This window comes from Balaenoptera acutorostrata, chromosome 6 (genome assembly GCF_949987535.1).
Source record: "Balaenoptera acutorostrata chromosome 6, mBalAcu1.1, whole genome shotgun sequence".
In the NCBI taxonomy this organism is placed as follows: Eukaryota; Metazoa; Chordata; class Mammalia; order Artiodactyla; family Balaenopteridae; genus Balaenoptera; species Balaenoptera acutorostrata.
This window is the reverse complement of record NC_080069.1, coordinates 123,286,756-123,307,096: the sequence shown is the minus strand read 5'-3', so window position 1 is coordinate 123,307,096 and position 20,341 is coordinate 123,286,756. Positions and strand designations below refer to the sequence as shown.

General features: G+C 56.0%; 1 protein-coding gene across 7 annotated transcripts in view; it reads right to left on the bottom strand.

Annotated features, from left to right (window-relative positions):
- Positions 1-20,341, bottom strand: part of VAV2 (vav guanine nucleotide exchange factor 2) — a 185,397-nt gene that overhangs the window by 44,517 nt on the left and 120,539 nt on the right. For all 7 annotated transcript variants that reach the window (XM_057547699.1, XM_057547692.1, XM_057547696.1 and 4 more), the window contains exons 4-5: positions 17,848-17,916; positions 20-122 (exon numbers count right to left, since the gene is read on the bottom strand). In XM_057547699.1, the coding sequence (XP_057403682.1) occupies positions 20-122; positions 17,848-17,916 (172 nt within the window). The remainder of the gene's footprint in view (positions 1-19; positions 123-17,847; positions 17,917-20,341) is intronic.

The following is a 20,341-nucleotide window of genomic DNA, read 5'->3' as shown; positions in this document are numbered from 1 at the left end:
GCGGGCAGCGGGGGCTCACCATGGGCTGCTGCACCTCCACCTTGATGATGTCCTCATAAATGTCATCCCCTTCATCCTCGCACGGGACGCAGTCGTAGATGTCCTCCCCCACGTCATGCTCGCTGCACAGGAGGGAAGCGGGGGAGAGGGGTGGGGGGCTGAAGCCACGTCCACGAGGGGGCCCCCCCGGAGGGCAGAGGCAGTTGGGGCCACCGCGAGGCCCTCCCTCCTGGCCTCAGTGTCCTGGTCCAAGGACAGGGCACCTGCTTCCCGTGGTTTCTGGTAGTTTAACCCAGGCAGCCTGGGAGTGCCTTGTGCTCTGCCTGGCGCCCTTCTGGAAGGTTCCACCATGACAGAGCCCACCTACCCCAGCCCTTTAGTAAAAGCAGGGACACACGCTGGGGCCCGGGGGCGAGATGCTGCCTTAACGGGAATCTTTGCAGAGCTGATGGACAGGCATGGCCAGCTCTGGGGACCAAATGCCCTCTCCCTGGGCCCACGCCTGGGACCTGGAGCCCCGAGCGCTCTCGGCTCAGCCCAAGGTCTCCCCAGTCCCAGCAGTCAAAGTGTGAAGGTCAAAGTGCAGAGCTCACAGGCACGGGGACATTTTCCCCACCAGTCAGCAAGGAAGCAGAGCAGAGAGGAACGAGGAGTGTGCAATGCGCCTTCCCAAAGGAGCAGGGAAGTTACCGCTTAACTTACGATTCAATAAACCTTTGTTTCAGCTCATGATCTTGCCAACAAGTGATCCCCTCTGATCTGCAAGACTCCAGTCAAGGGACACCTCCTCCAAGAGGCCTTCTGGGATCCCCCGCCCAGTCTGCCATCCGGGACTCTCCATCTGGAGCTCTTGTACCAAGGGCATCCCTCTCACTGGACCTCCAGTTATTTTATAAGTGCCTGTGGATAAGCCTGTCTCTTCCCCAGACGAAACCCAACTTCTTACTCCCTTCTGATCCCCACTCCTGATACAAAGTAGGTGCTCAGCAGATATTTCACCGAATGAGCCAACAGCAAGTGAGCCAACCCGACTTGCCCATCAGTTCCCACAGGCCCCCGGCCCCCAGGGGTCACCCTGGCCTGGGGATCGGGGACAGGAGCCACCCTGGGCCCAGGGCAGCCAGCTCTTCAGCCTGCCGTGGGGTCCGTCCTCGGGGCAGGCTGTGCTCAGAGGCCAGCTCTCCCGGGAGGCCCACGCCAGCCCCGAGTGCCTCTCTGTGTGAGGACACATCTCCTAGCCTGGCTCAAAGGAGGCCTGGCAAAGTTCTCTTCTGAAAGGCGTCAGCATGAGGTGGACCACTTCCCCTTCCCACCGCACAGAGTCCGGGAGCGGGGAGGGGAGGGAGGCGAGAGCAGAAACGATACCCAGCGGCTCTTACGAGTGGGTTTCTGGCCCCGTCCCAAACCTAGCTTCTGAATATTAGCCGTCATTCTAGAGGCTGTGGCGGGGGAGAGAGATCACCACAAACCTACTGGAGAGAATGTGTCGTATTCAAGGAAGGTCGTGGCAGCCGGTCTCCCCAGAGCCCTGGACACCTCCCCCGTGGGGCCGAGCTGCAATGGGACAGTGGGTAGACGCATCAGACTTCCCTCTGTGGGGGGGCGGGGGCGGATTCCAGGGACGGGCTGAGCCGGTGTCCACCTTGATGAGACCCCCGCAGGTAGCTGATGAGCAAGGGCAGGAGAGGAAGCTGCTTTGGGGGTATGTCACTTGCTGTTTCACCACCACTCCAGGTGTGAGGAAGCAAAAGTTGGCCTGAGGACAAAGCCGGATCACACGGGGCTAGGCCAGCTAACGGACCCCCGTAACTGTGACAGGAACAGTCACCCACCCACCGACGAGGGATGGCAACGCACGTGCGGGCACTCGAAAAACACGTATGCTTTTCAACTTCACACCCCCTTGGAGATGGAGAGCACTGAGGCCCTTTCACAGATTAGACCACCACACACTGAGACTCCACAGCGGCTACCGGGAGCTGTGAGGTGATCTCGGCCCCAGCCCGTCCTTCCTCCCCGCTCCCGCCCGCCCTCCACTGCGAGACGAGTGTCTGGTCGTCGGCAGTGCCGAGAACTGGGGCGCAAATCAGCACCCAGGTGGTGACAGGGCTCCCAGCTCCCGTCAGAACCAATGAGAAGGCGGAGAGGGGGTTCTGTCCCCCAAGGTGGGCCTTGGGAACGGTCACTCGTGTTGACACAAATCACCCCCGCCTCTCCAGAGGAGAGGAAACAGTTCCCGCAGCCCTGCCCACCAGATTACTGGGGGTCCAGGCAAGTACCTGCAGGGGTTCCTTCCGAAGGATGCCAGACGCCCTGGATTTTTGTCATGCAGCCAAGCGAGGCTGGTGACAAAGGCACTGTCGAGAATTCTGACAGCGTAGAACAGAGGGGAGACAGGGAGGCCCCCGGGCTGCTCAGTGAGACACCTCGAAGGCAGATCAGCCCGCTCATACCGTCTGAAGACAGTCATCGGCTTTGCTCTGATGGGCCGGTGGAAGGAAGTGGGGTGGATAGGGGGACCTTGACAGTTGAATATTCTACGAGCCGATGAAATGAATAAAGTAACTGAACGTCAGCCTGGAAAGGGTCCTCGAGGCCCTCAGGTGCAGGGACAGCAATCTGCCAGCCCAGGAGCCCCCTTTCTCATCCCACATTAGGGGGAACATCCTAACTGACCCCAGGACTCTATCCCATCCAGCTCAGAATCGTTTTCAGCAAAGACCCGCATGCAGCCCCCACCATCAGTCAACCAGAATCAGGGCTCGAGATGCAACTGAGCCCATAGCTCTCTGTCGTGCAGATAGGGAAGCTGGGGTGCACAGGTGAGGAACTGGCCGCATGGTCTTTCGGAAGTCGCGTTCCTGCTCTGCTATCTCCTGGTAGGTGGACCGGTCATAACGCTTTCATTGGCTGAGGACCTGATGGCGTGGGCACTGAGGGCTCTTCAGAGAAATAGAACCGGTGATCTGTCGATCTTAGGGTGATGCAGGCACCCGCCCCATTAGGACCCCAAGCAAGAGCTGCGCTTGACGGAGAGGACAGTGAAGGCTGGAGAGGTCAGAAGCTTCCCAGACAGGAGTGACTTGAAAGACGCTTGGACACCAGTGTGGACTGTGGGGTGCTATGGAAGGTGCCGAGGGGCAGAGTCCCTTCTCTGCCACCCTCTTTCCTGGCACCATCCGCAAATCTAGGCATGCACCGACGTCTACACGCACCTACTGCGTCTACAGAGCACCTACTGCGTTTCGAGCATGGGGCGGAATACCTTAACATAGGCTTCTCATTTGGGGGATAGGATTTATGTAGATCGAGATGTACCCTTGGCTCTACCATTTTGACAAGGGGACGCCCCTGATCGACCCCTTCCCCTCCCCTAGTAACCCGCCTCTGACTGTTCTTCACCAGAGATTCCCTTCGTCTGTTCTAGAACGTCGCATCAACTGCATCGTCTGTTACGTTCACGTCTGTGTCTGGCTTCCTCTCCTCAACATCATGTCCCTGAGATCCAGGCTGTTGCCTCCATCAGCAATTCATTCCTTTTTATTGCTGAGTCCTAATCCCACAATTTGACATCCATTCTCCTTTTGATGAACATTTGGGTTGCTTCCAAGTTCTGGTTATTGTAAATAAAAGCTGCTATGAGCATTTGCCGTTTTTTGTTTGTTCTTTTTTTTGTGGACATGTGCTCTCATTTCCTTTGGAAATGAAATTCCATGAGGAGTGGAAGTGTTGGATCAAAGGGGAGGTGTGTGTGTTTATCTTCATCAATAACTGCCAAGCATTGTTCCAAAGTGGCTGCAGCGTTCACTCCACCACCAGCAGTGTACACGAGTTACAGTTGTTGCGGTTCTCTCCAGCTCTGGCGGGTTCCAGCCTTTTTAATTTTAGCCATTAGAGCAGGTATGTAGTGAGAGAGAATTGCGGTTTTATTTTGCATTCCTGCAAAGATTAATGATGTTTACATTTTTTCTGTGTACTCATGGACATTTGTGTATCTTCCTATGAGAAAGGCTTGCTCAAGACTTTTGTCCATTTCTAAAAATTGGTTGCCTTATTCCTATTGAATTCTAGGAGTTCCTTATATACGATGGATACAAGTCCTTTGTCAGATATGTTTTTTGAACTTATTTTCCCAGTCTCTGGCATGGCTACTCGTTTTCTTAATGGTGTCTTTTGATAAACATTCATTTTTCATTTTTTTTTAATAATAAACAGCTTTTTAAAAATTTATTTATTTATTTATTTATGGCTGTGTTGGGTCTTCGTTTCTGTGCGAGGGCTTTCTCTAGTTGTGGCAAGTGGGGGCCACTCTTCATCACGGTGCGTGGGCCTCTCATTATCGCGGCCTCTCTTGTTGCGGAGCACAGGCTCCAGACACGCAGGCTCAGTAATTGTGGCTCACGGGCCTAGCTGCTCCGCGGCATGTGGGATCTTCCCAGACCAGGGCTCGAACCCGTGTCCCCTGCATTGGCAGGCAGATTCTCAACCACTGCGCCACCAGGGAAGCCCTCATTTTTCATTTTAATGAAGTTTAATTTACTGACTTTTTCTTCTATGGTGTCCTGACCCTATCCTGTGTTGCACCTACAAAATCTTTGTGCCTTGTGTAAGAAATCTCTGCTTTCTTCCAGGTTGCAAAGGACTTTCTCCTGTATCTTCTTCTAAGACCTATATGGTTTCAGTGTTTATGTTTAGGTCTCTGATCCATCTCAAATGGATTTTTGTGTATGGTGTGAGGTAGGGATCGAAGTTCATTTACTCATCCCCACATGGATATCCAGGTGTTTCAGAACAATTTGTTGAAAACTTTCTTTTCTCCATTGGATTGCTTGAATCTCTTTGACAAAAACCAATTGACTATATATGTGTGGGTCTGTTCTAGAATGCTCTATTCTAGCCCATCAATACATTCAGCTATCTTTATGCCAATACCACTCTGTCTCGATTTAGTTTTATAGAGAGTCTTGAAATCAGGCAGTGTAAATCCTCTAGCTTTGTTTGTTTATAGGACTGTTTAGACTATCCTAAAGTCCTTTGTATTTCCATATCAACTTTACAACCACCTTGTCAATTAAAAAAAAAAAGTCTGTTGGAATTATAATAGGAACTGTAGTGAATCTACAGTTTAATCTGGGGGAAAATTGACATCTTAACAATATCATCTTCCAATCCACAAACATAGTATACACTTTCATTTATTTAGGTCTTTAACTTCTCTCAGCAACATTTTGTAGTTTTATCATAGAGGTTTTAGAATTTAGGAAGCTTGGGACTACTGTTTTTTTCAATGTTTTTTTTTTTTTTTTCTGCCTTATTCTCTCTTTCTTCTCCTTCTGGAATTCCAGTTATACCTGTTAGACCACTTGATATTGTCACACATGTCTGAGGCTCTGTTCATATTTTTCAATCTCCTTTTCTCTCCGTAATTAAGAGTGTATAACTTCCATCGAACTATTGAGTATTTTCAAGTTCAATGACTCTTTCCTCTGCCATCTGCAGTCTTCTATTAAACTGATCCAGTGACTGTTCATTTGTTATCATGCTTTTTGGTTCTAAAATTTCCATTTGGCCCTTTTTTATAGTTTCTATTTCTCTACTGAGGCTCCTCATCTGTTCATTGATTTGGTGCATATTTTCCTCGAAGCCCCGACCACATTTATAAAAGCTGCTAATTGTGACTTCTAAGTCATCTCAAGGTTGGTTCCCCAAGACACTGTTTTTTTCTTGAGTATGATTCACTTGTTCCTGTTTCTTTGTAAATTTGATGATTTTTTTCATTGGATGCTGGACATTATGAATGATTCATTACAGAGATTCGGATCCTACTATTTCTTCTGAAGAGTAATACTTGTTCTGACAGTTAACTCGGTTGGTTGTACTTAAACTTCAAACTCTATCTTCCCTGCAGTGGGCAGCAGCTGAAATGGCTGCTAAATCCAGTTTCCAGCTGCGACATTTTTTGCTGGAAACCTTAGGGACTCTCCTGTGTGTGTGAGGTTTAATGGTCAACCCAGGATTTAGGTGGATTCTATGAGCAGATTTGAGCCTGTGGGTCCCTCCCTTCCAGCATTCCCTGCCTAACTTTCTGGCTGTTCTACCACCCCCAATTTCTTTCCTCTGGCACCTCAAGCCAGTGGATTGGGGATGCCCTCATACAAAAGACTACAAGCACTCGATCCCATCCACAGTGAGCAGCTCTTGAAGAAAAAGTGGGTTCCTCCGGGTAACAGTAAGATGATACAGTCCCTCTCCCCCTCCCCCCGTACTCACAGAAGGAACAGGACCACAAGACTGAGACACTGGGAATACACCCCCGGTGGTTCCCCCAATACATGTCCACCACCATGACCTCAGCTGCTCTTCTTTCTCAGAATCAACAGAGACAAGGAACAGTCATTTATGCAGGATCAATGTTCACCACATTCATCTCTTCTAATTGACACAGGGCACTGAGGTTAAACATAGGCAGCCAGAAACACCAGAGAGAGAGAGCTGTGCTCTGGCATCTGAACTTGGGACAGAAAAATCTCAAAAATGCAGACCCAATCACTTCTCTCCATTCTGCAAAATGTCTGTTATCCAGAGCCTGTTGAAAACTTGTGGGGGAGGGAGGGATAAATTGGGAGTTTGGGATTAACAGATACACACTACTATATATAAAATAGATAACCAACTAGCACCTACTGTACGGCACAGGGAACTATACTCAATATTGTAATAACCTATAAAGGAAAAGAATCTGAAAAATAGATATAGATGTATGTATAACTGAATCACTCTGCTATACACCTGAAACTAACACAACGTTGTCAATCAACTATACTTCAATTTAAAAAAAACAAAAAAAAAAACAATAAAAACAACACTTGAGTAGTGAATGGTCAGCTTCCTGCCTGTAATGTCCTAATTTTACGGCTGTCTACAGGGTCTCGTTATAGAGCCATGAGGGCACTCATAATCCTACTCTCTACATTTACAATTCTTTTTAATTGTGAAAATACTCCCCAACCATTATTTAATTCAGGTCAATGAACACTAAGAAATACAGGTTCATGTATATTACACAAAATTATAAAACAGTAGCATTAAAATTTCAGCTTGTGCATGTTCCACACTATGGGAGAAGGGGAAGTAAAAGAAAAAGCAAAGAAGTGGGTTTTTTTAAAAAATGAAAACAAAGTCGTAAAAGTAAAGTTAAACATATTTGTTCAGCTCAGCAATTAAGATGAAAAGACTGTCAGATTTGATTGGTCTAACTGATACTTATCCTAAGACCAATTCTGTGCCGGTAGGTAACTTGTGGAATCTGGGGGGACACAGAGATGACAGAGGCACCAACAGACTCTGTCCAGGTGGGGAGACAAACAGGGCAGCAGTTATGGCTGAGATGCAGACCCTTCTAAACTGGAGGAGTGTCATTTGTGTGGAGTGATAAGCTCTGGTTCCCGGTAGCTCTGTCCCTTTGGCGAACATCGCATGGAAATTCCACTGAGTTACCCAAACTCTTAGCTAAGGCATCGCCTCCAAGTGTGAGTCTCCTGAACAGGGCAGGGGATAGATTACAGGTCTTAGGCATCTGCTAAAGCAGATGAGTTAATGCTGTGACCAGCTGTGCCCAGTACATCTGACGGCCGTGGCTGTTGAATGGAGGAAAAGGAAATGACAGGTGTGGGCTCAGGAGTGGGGGAGGGGTGCAAAATGAGGTCCCCCGAGTGTCTGAAGTGTCCTGGAGTGCAGGGCGGTGAGCTGGAGGTGGATCCAATGGTGTAAGGATCCTGGTCTGTTTCCTCCCTGCAACACGAGCTCAATGACCACCCAGCTCTGCCCTGGCCCTCAGAACCGGAGCCAGCCCCCAGCAACCCCTGCACACCATCCCACGGCAGAGAGGCAAGGAGTCTGTACCCCCATCTGGGCCTGGTGCACTCACCCCAATCCCCAGCCCAACCTCCCACAGTCCTTGAAAAGGACCCCAAGGCCCTGAAAAAACCCGAAAGAGCCTCTGAGTCACCCCAGCGGGAGTCCCTCGTGGCAGGTCGTCTCAGCTACACCCTGGTTCTTTTCCCATCATCACTCGGACCAACAGAGCCGTGTCTTGGGGTTTCAAGTTATCAGAGGCTGGGTTTCATGGAGAAACTGCATGTCCCCGCCGTGCTGGAGCCATCTGTGCACGTAACCGTGCTCGGTCAATGCTGGACCGCAGGGCTGGTGGGTCCCCTTCTCCTTCAGCTCAGGCCGGGGGCTCTCGTGGTGGGAACCTGACTCTCCCGAAAGTGACCCCCGTGGGGGGAAGCAGTCAGGCGAGTCCGAGACGGATTCTCAGCCCTGCCAGTGTCTGGCTCTGCAACTCTGGGCAGGAGAACCTAAGCCTCAGTTTCGCCATCTGCAAACTGAGAATAAGGCCAACCCCCCAGTAGGGTCGTTGGAAGGACCAGCCTCAATGGAGATGACCAGCAGAGGTCCAGCATACAGTAGGTGCTCAATAAGTGACCGTGGCCCATCACCCCATGGGTGAGAGGGGAGGGTCAATGACACGATACTTAGCTCAGGGGTCCATGCTCGATAAACAGACACCGGCAGCATTAAACACCTCGGATGTTCTGAAACGCATCAGACTAGACAGTTGGGAGCCGGGTGTCAGCACTGATTTGTCCTTGGTAGGTTTCAGAGACTGCCCTTCTCTGTCCAGTTGTCCAGGAGAGAGCAGAGGACGATGTGAGCGGGGGAGGCCGGGGCCACGGTGGGGACGTGGATGCCCGCTCACGGATGAGCCTCCCAGCCAAGCCCACGCCACCGCGAGACCTCGGCTCTCCCTTCAGCTGGACGCCACGTGGATGCCACGGCCTCCCCAGCCCCAAGCCCACGTTCCGGGACAGCGACCTCCCTGCTGGCCTCCTCTCCCCTCACCCTTTCACTCCCGCTGCTTTCCGGCAGCAGCTGCGCTGACAGATGCTAAATCCCGGAAATTATCCTGATCCTCACAATGGCCTGAGATCCTCCAGGAGGGCCGAGCGCGGCCTGCTGCCCTCCGGAGACAGACGGCAGAAAGCTCCCCTCCCGCCGAGACCCCACGGCCCGCCCCCCACCCCAGAAGCCTCGCCTGCCTGTCCCAATTTTGGTACAGAAAGTCAGCTGCTCAGAAGAGCCCCCCGCTGCCTATGGAAAATCAGAGAAAAGCCAACAAACTCTCCACTTTCTGCCTCTGGCGAGCCTGTATGTTTATGATGGACATAAAATATCGCTACTGACAGATGCGATATGCATTCTGGCCTCAGGCTGTCTGATGCTGGGAAGCAGGATCCCAAATCACCGTTAAACTGTTACTAGGAAACCAAACCTGACATCTCCCCACCTCCGTCCACACCAGGCAGTGGGGGCGGCAGGGCGAGGGGGCTTCAGAGGGCCCGGAGAAGCCAGCTGTCGGCTGGATGGGCTGCACGTGGGGACAGACAGACAGATAGACAGATAAGGCGCTGCTAACACTAGGGAGGTCGGCCTCACATGCCCTCAGCGGACCCTCCCCCCCAACAGTCGAGGGAGGGGCTGCTCTCCCTACAGATGGGGAAAGCAGGGCCCAGAGAGGGCAAGATGGTCCCCCAAGGTTGTAAAGCCATTTAGGGGCACGCCTGGACAAAGACATGGCTACCAGATTCCCAGAGGGGGCCCGGCTCGCCCGGCAGTGTGTTTCCTGCCATAACTCACTCTTCTCCAGGGACTCTTTCTAAGCAGTAGAAGACTCTTCCCAACAGCCAGACTCAGTCACAAGGATGAGGCCCAGGGGACTGTCCTAGCCAAGCAGCAGCTGGCTCGGGGTTTCAATCCCTCCTTTGTCATGTAAAGTGTGCTGTGTGACCGCAGGCAAATCACTTACCCACGCTGAGCCTTAATTTCCCCACCTACAAAATGAGGGCAGGGCCACCCACCTTGCAGGGTCCAGAAGGCTGAGGTAACAGGGCAAAACTCAGGCACCGGGCCTGGCACTCAGGGGGACCCACTGAACGGTACCTGGAGCCATGCTTGGATCCTTAATATAAGAATAGCAGATGTCCAGGGCCTTGCCATGGTGCGCAGGGCCCAGCTCAAGTTACCTGCCTTTTCTGTGCTCTGTTCCCTTCAGGTCATCCCTTCAGGAGGACCCTCGTGGGGAGCTTTCCTCTGGGGCGTGGGGGACAAATGCAGGAAGACAATGACAACACAGTGACAAAGATAATCCTGGTGGACTTTTTAATCTTCTGGGGAAGGGGCACCTCATTCAGCTTCCTGGAGGAGGTGACCTCTGGGCTGGGTTATGTAAGAGGAATAAGGGTTTGGCAACCAATACAGCAGATACTATGTACATGACAGGGTTTTTTTATAGTTAAATCCAACGTGTTATGCTTATTCATTTTTTAAAGGAATATTTCTTAAGTGCCACTGTGTGTCAAATCTGTGTTGAACACATGGGAAATCATGTAAAAAGGGCCTAGTCTTCTTCCTCATGGGGTCCTGGAAGTTAGTATCAGGAGAGTGATTTGGAGAGGCCTTTATTAGACAGACTTTTGGCCACAGCCCAGCTGGTCCCTGCTTTCTTCTTGAAAACAGTAAAATGAATGTGTACATCCTTCCACACTGGCCTCCCCACCCTACAGAGACTGTGTTAAATCAGACCCCAGAATCGCTGTGACAGCCTTGTCCTGAAAGGACCCGGGGTTAACTAGGTATTAAAAATAAAAATTCATGTTAAGTCTGTGTCGTATCTGCTGGCCTGCATAATTTAAATATTTAGCCAGGGCAGAGTGGCAACGGGGCATCTGCTCTGCATTCATTCAGAAGGGCCCCTGTGCTCTCTCTGGCACAGAGAATGAACAAGCTTCTTTCCTGAAGTGCTGCAGGTCAGGGTTTCAAGGTCAATGAAGCCCTGGGCCCCCATAGCAACCAGGACCTTGCAAAACTGCACAGGCCCAGGTACCAAGGGGCCGAGATGTCCCTGGAGGGCAGGGCAGGGAACCTCAGGGCCGCGGGGCGCAGAGCCCGTGGCTGTCATTTGCACCAGCTGCCTCTGTAACCAGAAGAGGGAGGAGTTACAAGCCTGTTTACCACTCAGGGTGAGGATGGGCTGCCCTCTGGCCGACAGACAGTCCTGCAGCCAGCTCTGGGAGGGCGGGGGAGCATCGGGCACCTTGTCTAGGCCACAGGGGCAAGAGAGCCACTGGGCTGCACACACACGGTGACTTTGGGGCTGGCACAGCCAGCCCTCAGGTCCTGAGTAACAGACACAGCTGCGACCCAGACCCTCCCAGGACCCCAACCCAAAATAAGGCAGTGGCCGGCCTGGTGGGGGCGGGGGCAGGTTTCCTAAGTCGCACTTTGACAAATCCTATGCACCTTCCAGCCCCTTCCAGCAACACCTCCCCCAGGAAGCCCTCCAGGTGTCCTGGCCTGTCGAGGTCTGATCCCAGTGGACACTGCCTGGATAGCTCCTGTGGGGCTTAGAAGAGCTGTAAGAATGAGAACTGCAGGGCCCAGGTCACCGCAGGGCCCTACCAGACAGCCCTGGGGCGGAGAGGGCGGTCAGGCAGGTGGCCTTCTGAGTCAGACCTGCTTCAAATCCCCTCTGCCCCTCAGCCACAGGGCTCAGTGTGGGGAGAGACCCCCGTGTGCTCCGTGGACGCTGGATTCATTCCCTCCATCCGGCCGGTCCCAAAGCCGGGCCGGGCCTCCCAGACTTCACGTGAGGATGGAGAGCCCCTCGACAGGGAGGCACTCAGCTGGTGCTCGCTAAGTGCACACTGTACAAATGGAGGCCTGAACGGCCAGAGGGGAGGCAGCTGGGCCGGCAGACTGGGTGGGCCTGCCCAGCAAGGACCATGGGAGGGCCGAGGCCTGCCTGTGCCGGGCTGTCACCACCTCAGCAGCCGGGAGCCGGGGCGCCCCGTCCGGGGAAGCAGGCTGCAGCGCAGGGCGGAGACCTCCGCAGCGCCCAGGGCCCAGGGGACCCCGCCCGTCCCTGTCCAGCCAGGCCCTCCACCAGCCGGAGGAGGGCGGCCACCGACACCGCCGCTTTGGGGGGCTTTACAGTCAACCCCCTTTGGGCCATGGTGGGGTCTGTGCTCTGCACGAAGCGGGGTGTGTGGTTTGTTTTTAATGGGGCTGGTTCTGTGTCGTCTGCTTTCAAACTTGTCCCCTTGGAGAAGCAATCCCTTGGGAGAAACATGAGATGCCCCCAAACCCAGCGACCCATCCAGGCCTCGCTCTGGGGTGTCCCCCACACGTGCAGGTCTCCTGCTCGACACTGAAGTCTCACGTAAGGCGGCGTGAACGTAAGGGAACTTTCTTTGAGGCTGGGAGAGGCGGGCGGGCAAGGTCACCGGCTGGGGTGGGCACAGGCTCTCCCTCGTCGGGCAGAGCGACAGTTGCTCGTCCCCTGCAGTAGGGGGCCGGCAGAAGGGGCGTGGCCTCTGCCCTCCCAGCAAGCAGCCCCCCACCTGTGCACTCCCACCTCATTCCCCAGGGACCAGGAAGACCAGCTCCAAGAAGATGCCCAAAGCCCCTTGAAAGCGGCTTCGACTCGGGGAAACTCCTACATTTTATGCATCTTAAAAAATTACCCCGACGATGCTAACACGACACCATTAAAGCTGCGAAGTCATCTTATGATGTGATGAAGCACGCAGCTGTACGTTTACGGATGAATTATACTCCCTGCCGTGTCACGATCACATTCGTTGAAGCCTGAAAATCACTTCAATTCCGAGGAAAGCGAAACCAGTGTCAAGGAGCAGGCTGCTGGATCGCGAAACCGTGGCTCCTTCAAGCTCGAAGCGCTCCACGTGGCATCTGGGCTGGTGCTTTCACTCCGGAGACGGGGGCAGTGAGCCCCGAGGAGGATCAAATGGGCCCAGAGAAAGACAGAACGCCACCACGAGAGCCACGTGCGGCCGAGACGGACGCGCCCCTGCTGTTCCTCGGCCCGCGTGATGTTCCCTCTCCAGCCGGCAAGGATAACTTTGAGGCACCCCCTCCACGCCGGGCGCCCCCCAGCGCTGAAGCACAGCCAGCTGGGGGGGTCTCTGCAGGTCTTCTGATGCAGGCCGTGCCTTCCTTGGTATGAGGAGGGTGGTCCTCCCAGCGCGTCCCAGGGTGCTTCGATAATTCTGATTTCTTGCCAACACCTTGCGGTGTCTCAAACCTGCCGCGCCTCTGCGGGGGCAGGCCTTGGCAAGGCTGCTCCTTCCACTGGGACGCCAGCCCTGCCCTTCAGCCGCTTCCCACTTGGGCTCCAGGACTCAGGGGTCACCTCTTCTGAGAAGCCTTCCCTGATTTCTGAGCTGGCATTCACCCAGCCCCACTCTGGACTCCCGTGGTGAATTGTCTCATGAGTGTCGTTTTTCTGTGTGCAAATCTGACTCCCAGCCCTGCGTGGGGGGCTCCCCCAGTGCAGATGCCTAAACCCTGGCCCACCCAGGAGTCGGGCAGGTATGAGAAAGTAGGGGGGCAGCTCCAGGTTCCCGGGAGCACCTGGAAGGAAGCAGGGGGTAGCGGGAGGGACGAGCCATTAGGCAAAATGCAAGGTACTAATCGTCAGGGCAGTTTAAAAACAGGCCTCTCATTTGGGGCTCAGTTTGCTTGATGAAGCCTTTCTTAAGTGGCACTATTTTGTGTTAATTTTTTCAACCAGCTGCTCTATTATCTGATTATACATTATTCAAGGATCTCAAAAGTGAGCGTAGAGTGCTAGAGAACATAATCTTCGTTCAGCATCATCCATTCAAACGCAGGGGGCTCTGCGCTGGCCCCCGGAATGCTGTTCTGGATCTGAGACCCAGGCTGCCCACATAGGGCCACTAAGCCACATGTGGCTGCAAGCTCACAAACGTGGCCAGTGGACTGACCCGACTCACATTCTGCAAGAGACTGTCAGCTACTTCATTAACGATCTGTTATGTTAATGCTTACGTGTTGAACTAGATGATACACTGGGTTCAGTAAAAATACATTCTTTCATTTCACCTGTTTCTTTTTTCTCTTTCTGGTGCAGCTACTAGAAAATTAACAATCGCACAGGCGGCTCATGTTTGATTTCTCCTGGACCGCGCTGCCATGGCCATTTGGAAACTGGAGACAAAGACCACATCCTTGGTAGACCGGAAGGATGGGAACCGCCTCCGCTGCCTGGGCGCTCAGGGTGTGCCCGCTGGGCGCTGTGCTACTGCAGTGTAGCTGAGGACCGACACCGCGTGTTACACACAGGGGAGCCGGGGCGCAGAGACTGGGTAACCCGCCAAAGCCCATGTGGTAGGACACGCCAGAGCCGAGGCTCCGGGTCTGCCCAGAGATGCCCTTGGCTGCTTTGGGAACAAGGCAGAGGCTCCTGCACCGCCCGGTCAGTGCTCCTGCTTTAGGCGGGTGGAAGGGGGCTCTCAGTGTAGAGCAGCATCTCGTGGGCTGAGGCTGCAGGGCCCTCCATGACCCGCCGGGGTGACACTGGGGGGCTGTGAAGACACGCCCGGTAGGAACGGCGCGTCTAGCGAGGATCCTGAGAGGGGCCCACGCGGGAGAGCCGCGTCTCTCCTCCAGCGACGCCCACGCTCACCCCTCGCACCCCAGCGCACTCCCCACTCCCCACTCCCGCTGCCCCGACCGCGCTTTAAATTTCCAGAAAGTGCACGGGAACCAGCTGGCAGCTGAACAAACACATGACTGATGGGCTGACTGAACGGAGGCGTCCTTGGGGCCATGCACCGCTGGCAGTCCCCCACTGGTGCCCAGGCCCCCCACCACGCTCGCCTTTCCCCAAACAGCTGCGGAGCGTCCGAGGTCTAGGAGATCAGGAGGGGCCCCTTAGAAACACGAGGTGATCATCCTTTCTGACACCTGGCCAGAGCCCAAAGGAAAGAATTAGCCAGTTCTGCTGGAAACGTCACTCCCTGGCTCCCTGGCGCTGCTTGGCATCAGATCCAGGCCAGCGCCCCGTTCCCTGCCCCGGGGAGGCCAGGGAAGAAATGGCATTTCTGTTTGTGTCTTGTAAATTGCCATAATGGATAAATATGAATCCCAAGTCCACAGAGACAGGATGCTAGGAAATCTTGATTTTCAGTAAAAGGAGAAGGGGGAAAAAAAGCATGAAAAATTTATTAACCTGGAGCCTCTGGGACCAAACCGCAACTTCAAGACTCAAATTCATTCCCCTCCCCTATTAATGCATGATTTACGTTTGCAATAACTGCAGTCATAAGGAACTCATTGGATTAAGGAAGCTCACGCTTAATGTCATGGAATAATATTATTGAACTGTGTGCAAAGCCACACATCCCCCAGACTGGCTTCTCCATGCGAGAGGAATTCCGTCCTGTGAGAGGTCAGACACATGGAGAATAGACCGAGAAAGGGGAAAATGGGCGCCCGGGGTCGCTGGCCAACTCACCGCCCAGGAATCCTCCAAACTGAACGTGAAAGAGCCATTGGGACAGGCTAAGCGGGGGGCCTGGCTGGTACAGAGGAAGCTGCACAAGGGCGGCGTGGGCCCCATCATCCTGGAACCCTCAGCCTCTGCTGACCCCTCATGCATGTCTCGGGAGGGCAGAGACCCCCAGCCTCAGCTTGGGGGTGACTCGGGAGAAATGGCAGATCAGGGCCCGACACTCAGCACCGGGCAAGGGGCACCCCGGACCCTGGGGGCGGGGGGCACTGACTTTGCATGGTGGGGAGGTGAGGGCACAGGCTCGGGGTAAAAGGGCAGCTCTGCCGCCCCCTCGCTGAGTGACAAGGGCCAGTAGCTCCCCTCCCGAGGCCTCAGTTTCCTTATCTGTAAAGCAGGGGCCCCTCTAGAACACACCTCACAAGGAGACCGTGGGGTGGAGTGGGGGAGAGAAGGAGGTGAAGTCCAGCAGTGCGCCCCTACCACCCCCAACATTATCGCTTGGGATGCGCTGTTAGGCCGCGGGCACGGGGTGCCAGCTGCTGGGGGCTGGCGGGGGGGGGGGGCGGGGGGGGTGACATGAAGATGCAGGGACTGACCTCGGGAACCTTCCGGTCTACCACAGTGCACCCCACAAACACCCCAAAGGCCAGACAGGGGTGTGGGTGCTCTGTGATGCGTGGGGTGTGAGTGGGGATGCTGGCTGGGCGGGCGGATGGACGGAGGGTGAGAGGCTTCCCAAAGCGGGGGGCACTTAGGCCCGGACTCGGCAGACAGGGAGAGGCTCTCCAAGGCGGAAAATGCCGGGAAGGGCGGGCGGGAAGCAGTTCCAGCGCGGAGCTCAGCCAGCCAGGGGGCTGCAGACGGGTGGGGACCCCTGGGGGCCTCCCTCCGGCCGTGCCTCTCTGAGCCTCGGTTTCCTCACCCCTTACGGGGGGTGGGGGAAGGTGGGCAGCCCCTCATTCAGCCCCGCACCTCGGGAGGCCCCGTGGGGTGGAGTGCACCCTTCTCGAAATTTTCCAAGTCCTCCTCTGATTCCTGGGACCGGGCAGTAGCATTCAGGTAGGGCGCTCCAGGCCCTGGTTGTGACTCGTGTGGACCCTGGGCCCCACTTGCCCCCTCAGGGTGCTCTCCACCCTCGGACCCACATGGGGTCGACCAGGTGTCCCGAGGATCGCCACCATTCACACTGGGGTCAGCCTAGTTTCCGGAAGATGGGCTGGTGGCAGCTATGCCCACTGGCCAGTGAGTGTTTCACTCACAGATCACATAATGTTGGGCCGCCAGCTTGCTGCCCACATGCTGATTTTTCAATGACTCAAATTATTTAAATGGATAGAGATCCTGCAGAGAATATTTGCCCAGGCCCCATACCCTAGAGGCAGCCTGGATGGGGGCGTGGAACAAGCTGGGGGCTTTCACACAGCAAGTGCACAGCAAATCCGGGCTCTTACTCTGATTATGATTCTTATTCTCAGTCTGTGCTGTAAGATGAAGGAGAGAGAGGCCACGAGTCTTCCCAGAAGGAACAGCCGTTTATCCAGGAACAAAGACAGGAAAGAGGCCCCCAGGGGCAGGAATCCAGGGAAGTGGGTTGTCCACATGGCCTGAGGGCAGTGGGCCGGCCACGTCAGGAGCCACGTGGGACCACCCCACGGCCTGGGCAAGCCCGTCACCTCCTGGGCCTCGGTCCCCCTCCTGCAGGATGGGGCGGCCCTGCCAGCTCCACCCCGCCGCCCCTTCTCCGAGCAGCGGGCCACATGACCCCACCCCCGGCCACAGCTGACCGCGCAGAACGCAACCATCTCTTCTGGAAGAGCCGCTGCCCAGGGCTTCCTGCCAGCCCCTGGGGGGCTCCAGGACCATAAGGTGAAACGGCCGGGGAGGGGCAGCTGGTCCCAGGCTGCATGAGATGGTGCAAGAAATCCTCGGAGAGAGGAAGCGGGGGGACCCGGGGCAGGCAAAGACGGGGCCTTGGGAGAAGGGGAGATGCCCCAGTGGCTTCAGGTGGCCTGGCCTCGGCCCAACCCCAGCCCGCGTCAGGCCACGAGACAACCCAGAATCACCAGCTGCCTTTGCCTGTAACCTGTGCTCCAGGGGCCCCAGCTTCTGGAAACGCCGGCTCTCTCCCATCCGCAGCACAGCCTTCAAGGGCCGAGCTAGGACACCTCCCCAGCCCCACTGCAGCTTCGATAGAGAAGCCCGGCAAAAACCAGCCCTCCTGACGCCCGAGCCTGGGGAGGAGGGCCGCAGCCACGTCACCAGCAGGCACGCTGGGAGCCTCCTGGAACGCCTCCTGGAACGCGGGCCGGAGAACCTCGCATCCTTCCGGCAGGGGAGATACACCACCACCACCCCCGTGGGGACGGCGCGGGCAGACGGCCGAGACCAGCGCCCGTCGAGGGGCCCGTGTGAAGCCCCGCTCCCCTCCCTCCTCCCGCCTGGCTCCTTACTCTGCAAGTTCCTCCAGGCTGCGGTAGACGTCGTCGTCATTCTCCGCGGTCTCCTCCGAGGGGAAGGGCCTGTGGGAGAGGAGACGTCAGGGGAGTGAGCAGGTCTCGGTGACACCGCCGCCCTGGCCGGGCCCCCTGGAGCGAGCGCAGGAGCAGGCGGGCTTCTGTCTGCTCCCTCGTGGAAGGAAACGGGGTGCACGTTACACGGCTGTGTAATGCAGGACCGCCCAGATGGAGGTGCCTAGAGTGAGGACCCCACGCCCAGCTCGGCCCCGGACACCGGAAGTCGGTCCCTCTGTCCAGGACCCCGGCATCCCTGTGGGCAAACGAGGGAACCGGGTCAGGGACAGCAGGAAGCTTCCATCCATGCGACTATCCTGCTTCCACACGCCAGGGGGACCCCAGACACGGGGATGTGGGCTCCCCTGGGCATCCTCGGTGGGGAACACGGGAACCTGTCTTTAGGAGACAGAGAGGGTGGGCCATGAGCCCCAAACTTAGCTGGACTTGAGACCCTTACTTTCCATGAAAATCTCCCAGTTCTGTATTGGGGGGATGCCCAAGGTCCCCGCAAACCCTGTCACCCCGAAGACGCGTCTGGGAGGAGTAAGAGAAGGGCCCAGGTGTCAGAAAGCTTCCCGGCCGGTGTGAGGAGGGCGGCACGGCAGGGTCGTCACCTGCAGACAGGCGTCTACCTGGGCAGCTCAGAATCCGTGGGAGGGGAACTCACGGGGAGGAAAGGGGGCTCCCTGGGAACGCGGGGTCTCGGGCCGCACCTGTCACTACTGCAAAATGAACCTGGGCCTGACTCCTGGAAAAAGGGGCGGAGCCAGCCCATGCTGCCCAGGTGCTGGGGGCCGGCCAGTACAGGTGAGGAGCGTTAGGGCGTGAGATGCAGGTGACACAGAGCCCTGGGCGCAGCCAGGCTCACGGGAAGGAATGCAGGCGCAGCACCAGCCCCAGCACCGCCTGCCCGTGGCACTGGTGAGCCCGCCTGGCTCTGTCACCCCCCACTGGGATCTCATCTGGAGACTGATATGAGATCCCAGTTCACAAACTGGAGGAAAGGGGCAGGTCTGCAAACGAACAGCGCATTCTGGGTAAAGAAGCGATTGGAGTGGAAATGGGAAGGGCACACTGTCGGCACCATACCCACCCCTGGCCCCCCCATGCCCACCACCAACACAGGGAGCCCATGCAGCCCTTCAAGGAAATGGGCTTCCGACACACTCTCCGGGGCTCCCCGGGGTCCCCTGCACACCCGCGTGCGAGCGCCCACTCCTGCCTCTCCCGCAGGGACCTGCAGACGAGGTGCATGGCCCTGACTAGGTTGAACCAGCCCACGCCGGGCACAGAGGCCAGCCTCCAGGAGGACGGGGCCAGAGGGGGGTGAATGCTGCCAGGAGGAGGGGGCTGCCAGCTCGTTCAAAAGCAATGGGCCTAAATTAACCACCTCCATGGAGACAAAAACGCCCCTTTGGTTGAAACGAGCATCTCCCCATCTCCCAGGGCACATGTTCTGGTAGGAAGTCTGTTACTAACGATCTCACAAGAGACCCGGCTGGCGGCCTCCTTGCTGGGGGTCAGGCTGACGTGCTTAGCAGGGCAGTCCAGTGGGGATGGACGCCTGGACCCTGTAGCTTCCACTACCAAGGCTCGGGGCCTGTGCTCCATGGGGTGGGGGCCTGGGGAGCCCACTGAGCCAGCAGCTGGAGGCCTGGGTCCTGCCCAGCTCTGTCACAGAGTTGCATGGCCCTGGGTCTGAGGTCCCAAGGCAGACCCACCAGACCAGGGGTCCCCATCACCTGCGGCTTCATGGCAGTAGCTCGTGGCATGGCCCAGCTTGACCTCTCTGTGGTGGGCTCCCCCTCCTCCCTGTAGCTCTCCGCCCCCCTTCCTCCCATCACCATGACAACGGCATCCCCCACTGGGCATCATGTGGCAAGAAGGAAGGAGGACAGATGTGTGTCTTCGGGTCACAGGGAGAGCTGCAGGCCATCAGGACGCCCTGGCCCTCAGCAGATGAGGGACCCTCACTGACCCAGCCATGCTTCCAGTCAGGAAATCACTCCCATGATACAGGAGAACTGGAAGCTGACCCAGATCCCACGTGGTTCAGGGGGGGCTGGAACCGAGCTCTGGTTTCTTAAAAGTCAGTCGAACGTCAGTCACCCCGACTGCCGAAGGTTCCGGCCCCCACCCTACTGATCACAGGAAATCTCAGGCCAGGCTGAGATGTGACTGCAGGACCCAGAGGTGGAGCATTCCCCCCAAACCACTCCCTGACCAGCTTTCCACTAGCTTGACCACTCTCTCAGCCTGGGTCCACTTCTGCCTAGCATGGTGCCTGACATTAGAGAGGCATGGATGGACGGATGGATGGATGGATGGATGGATGGACGGATGGATAGACAGATGGGTGGGTGGGTGGGTGGAAGGATGGATGATGGATGAATGGACGGATGGATGGATGGACAGATGTGTGGGTGGATGG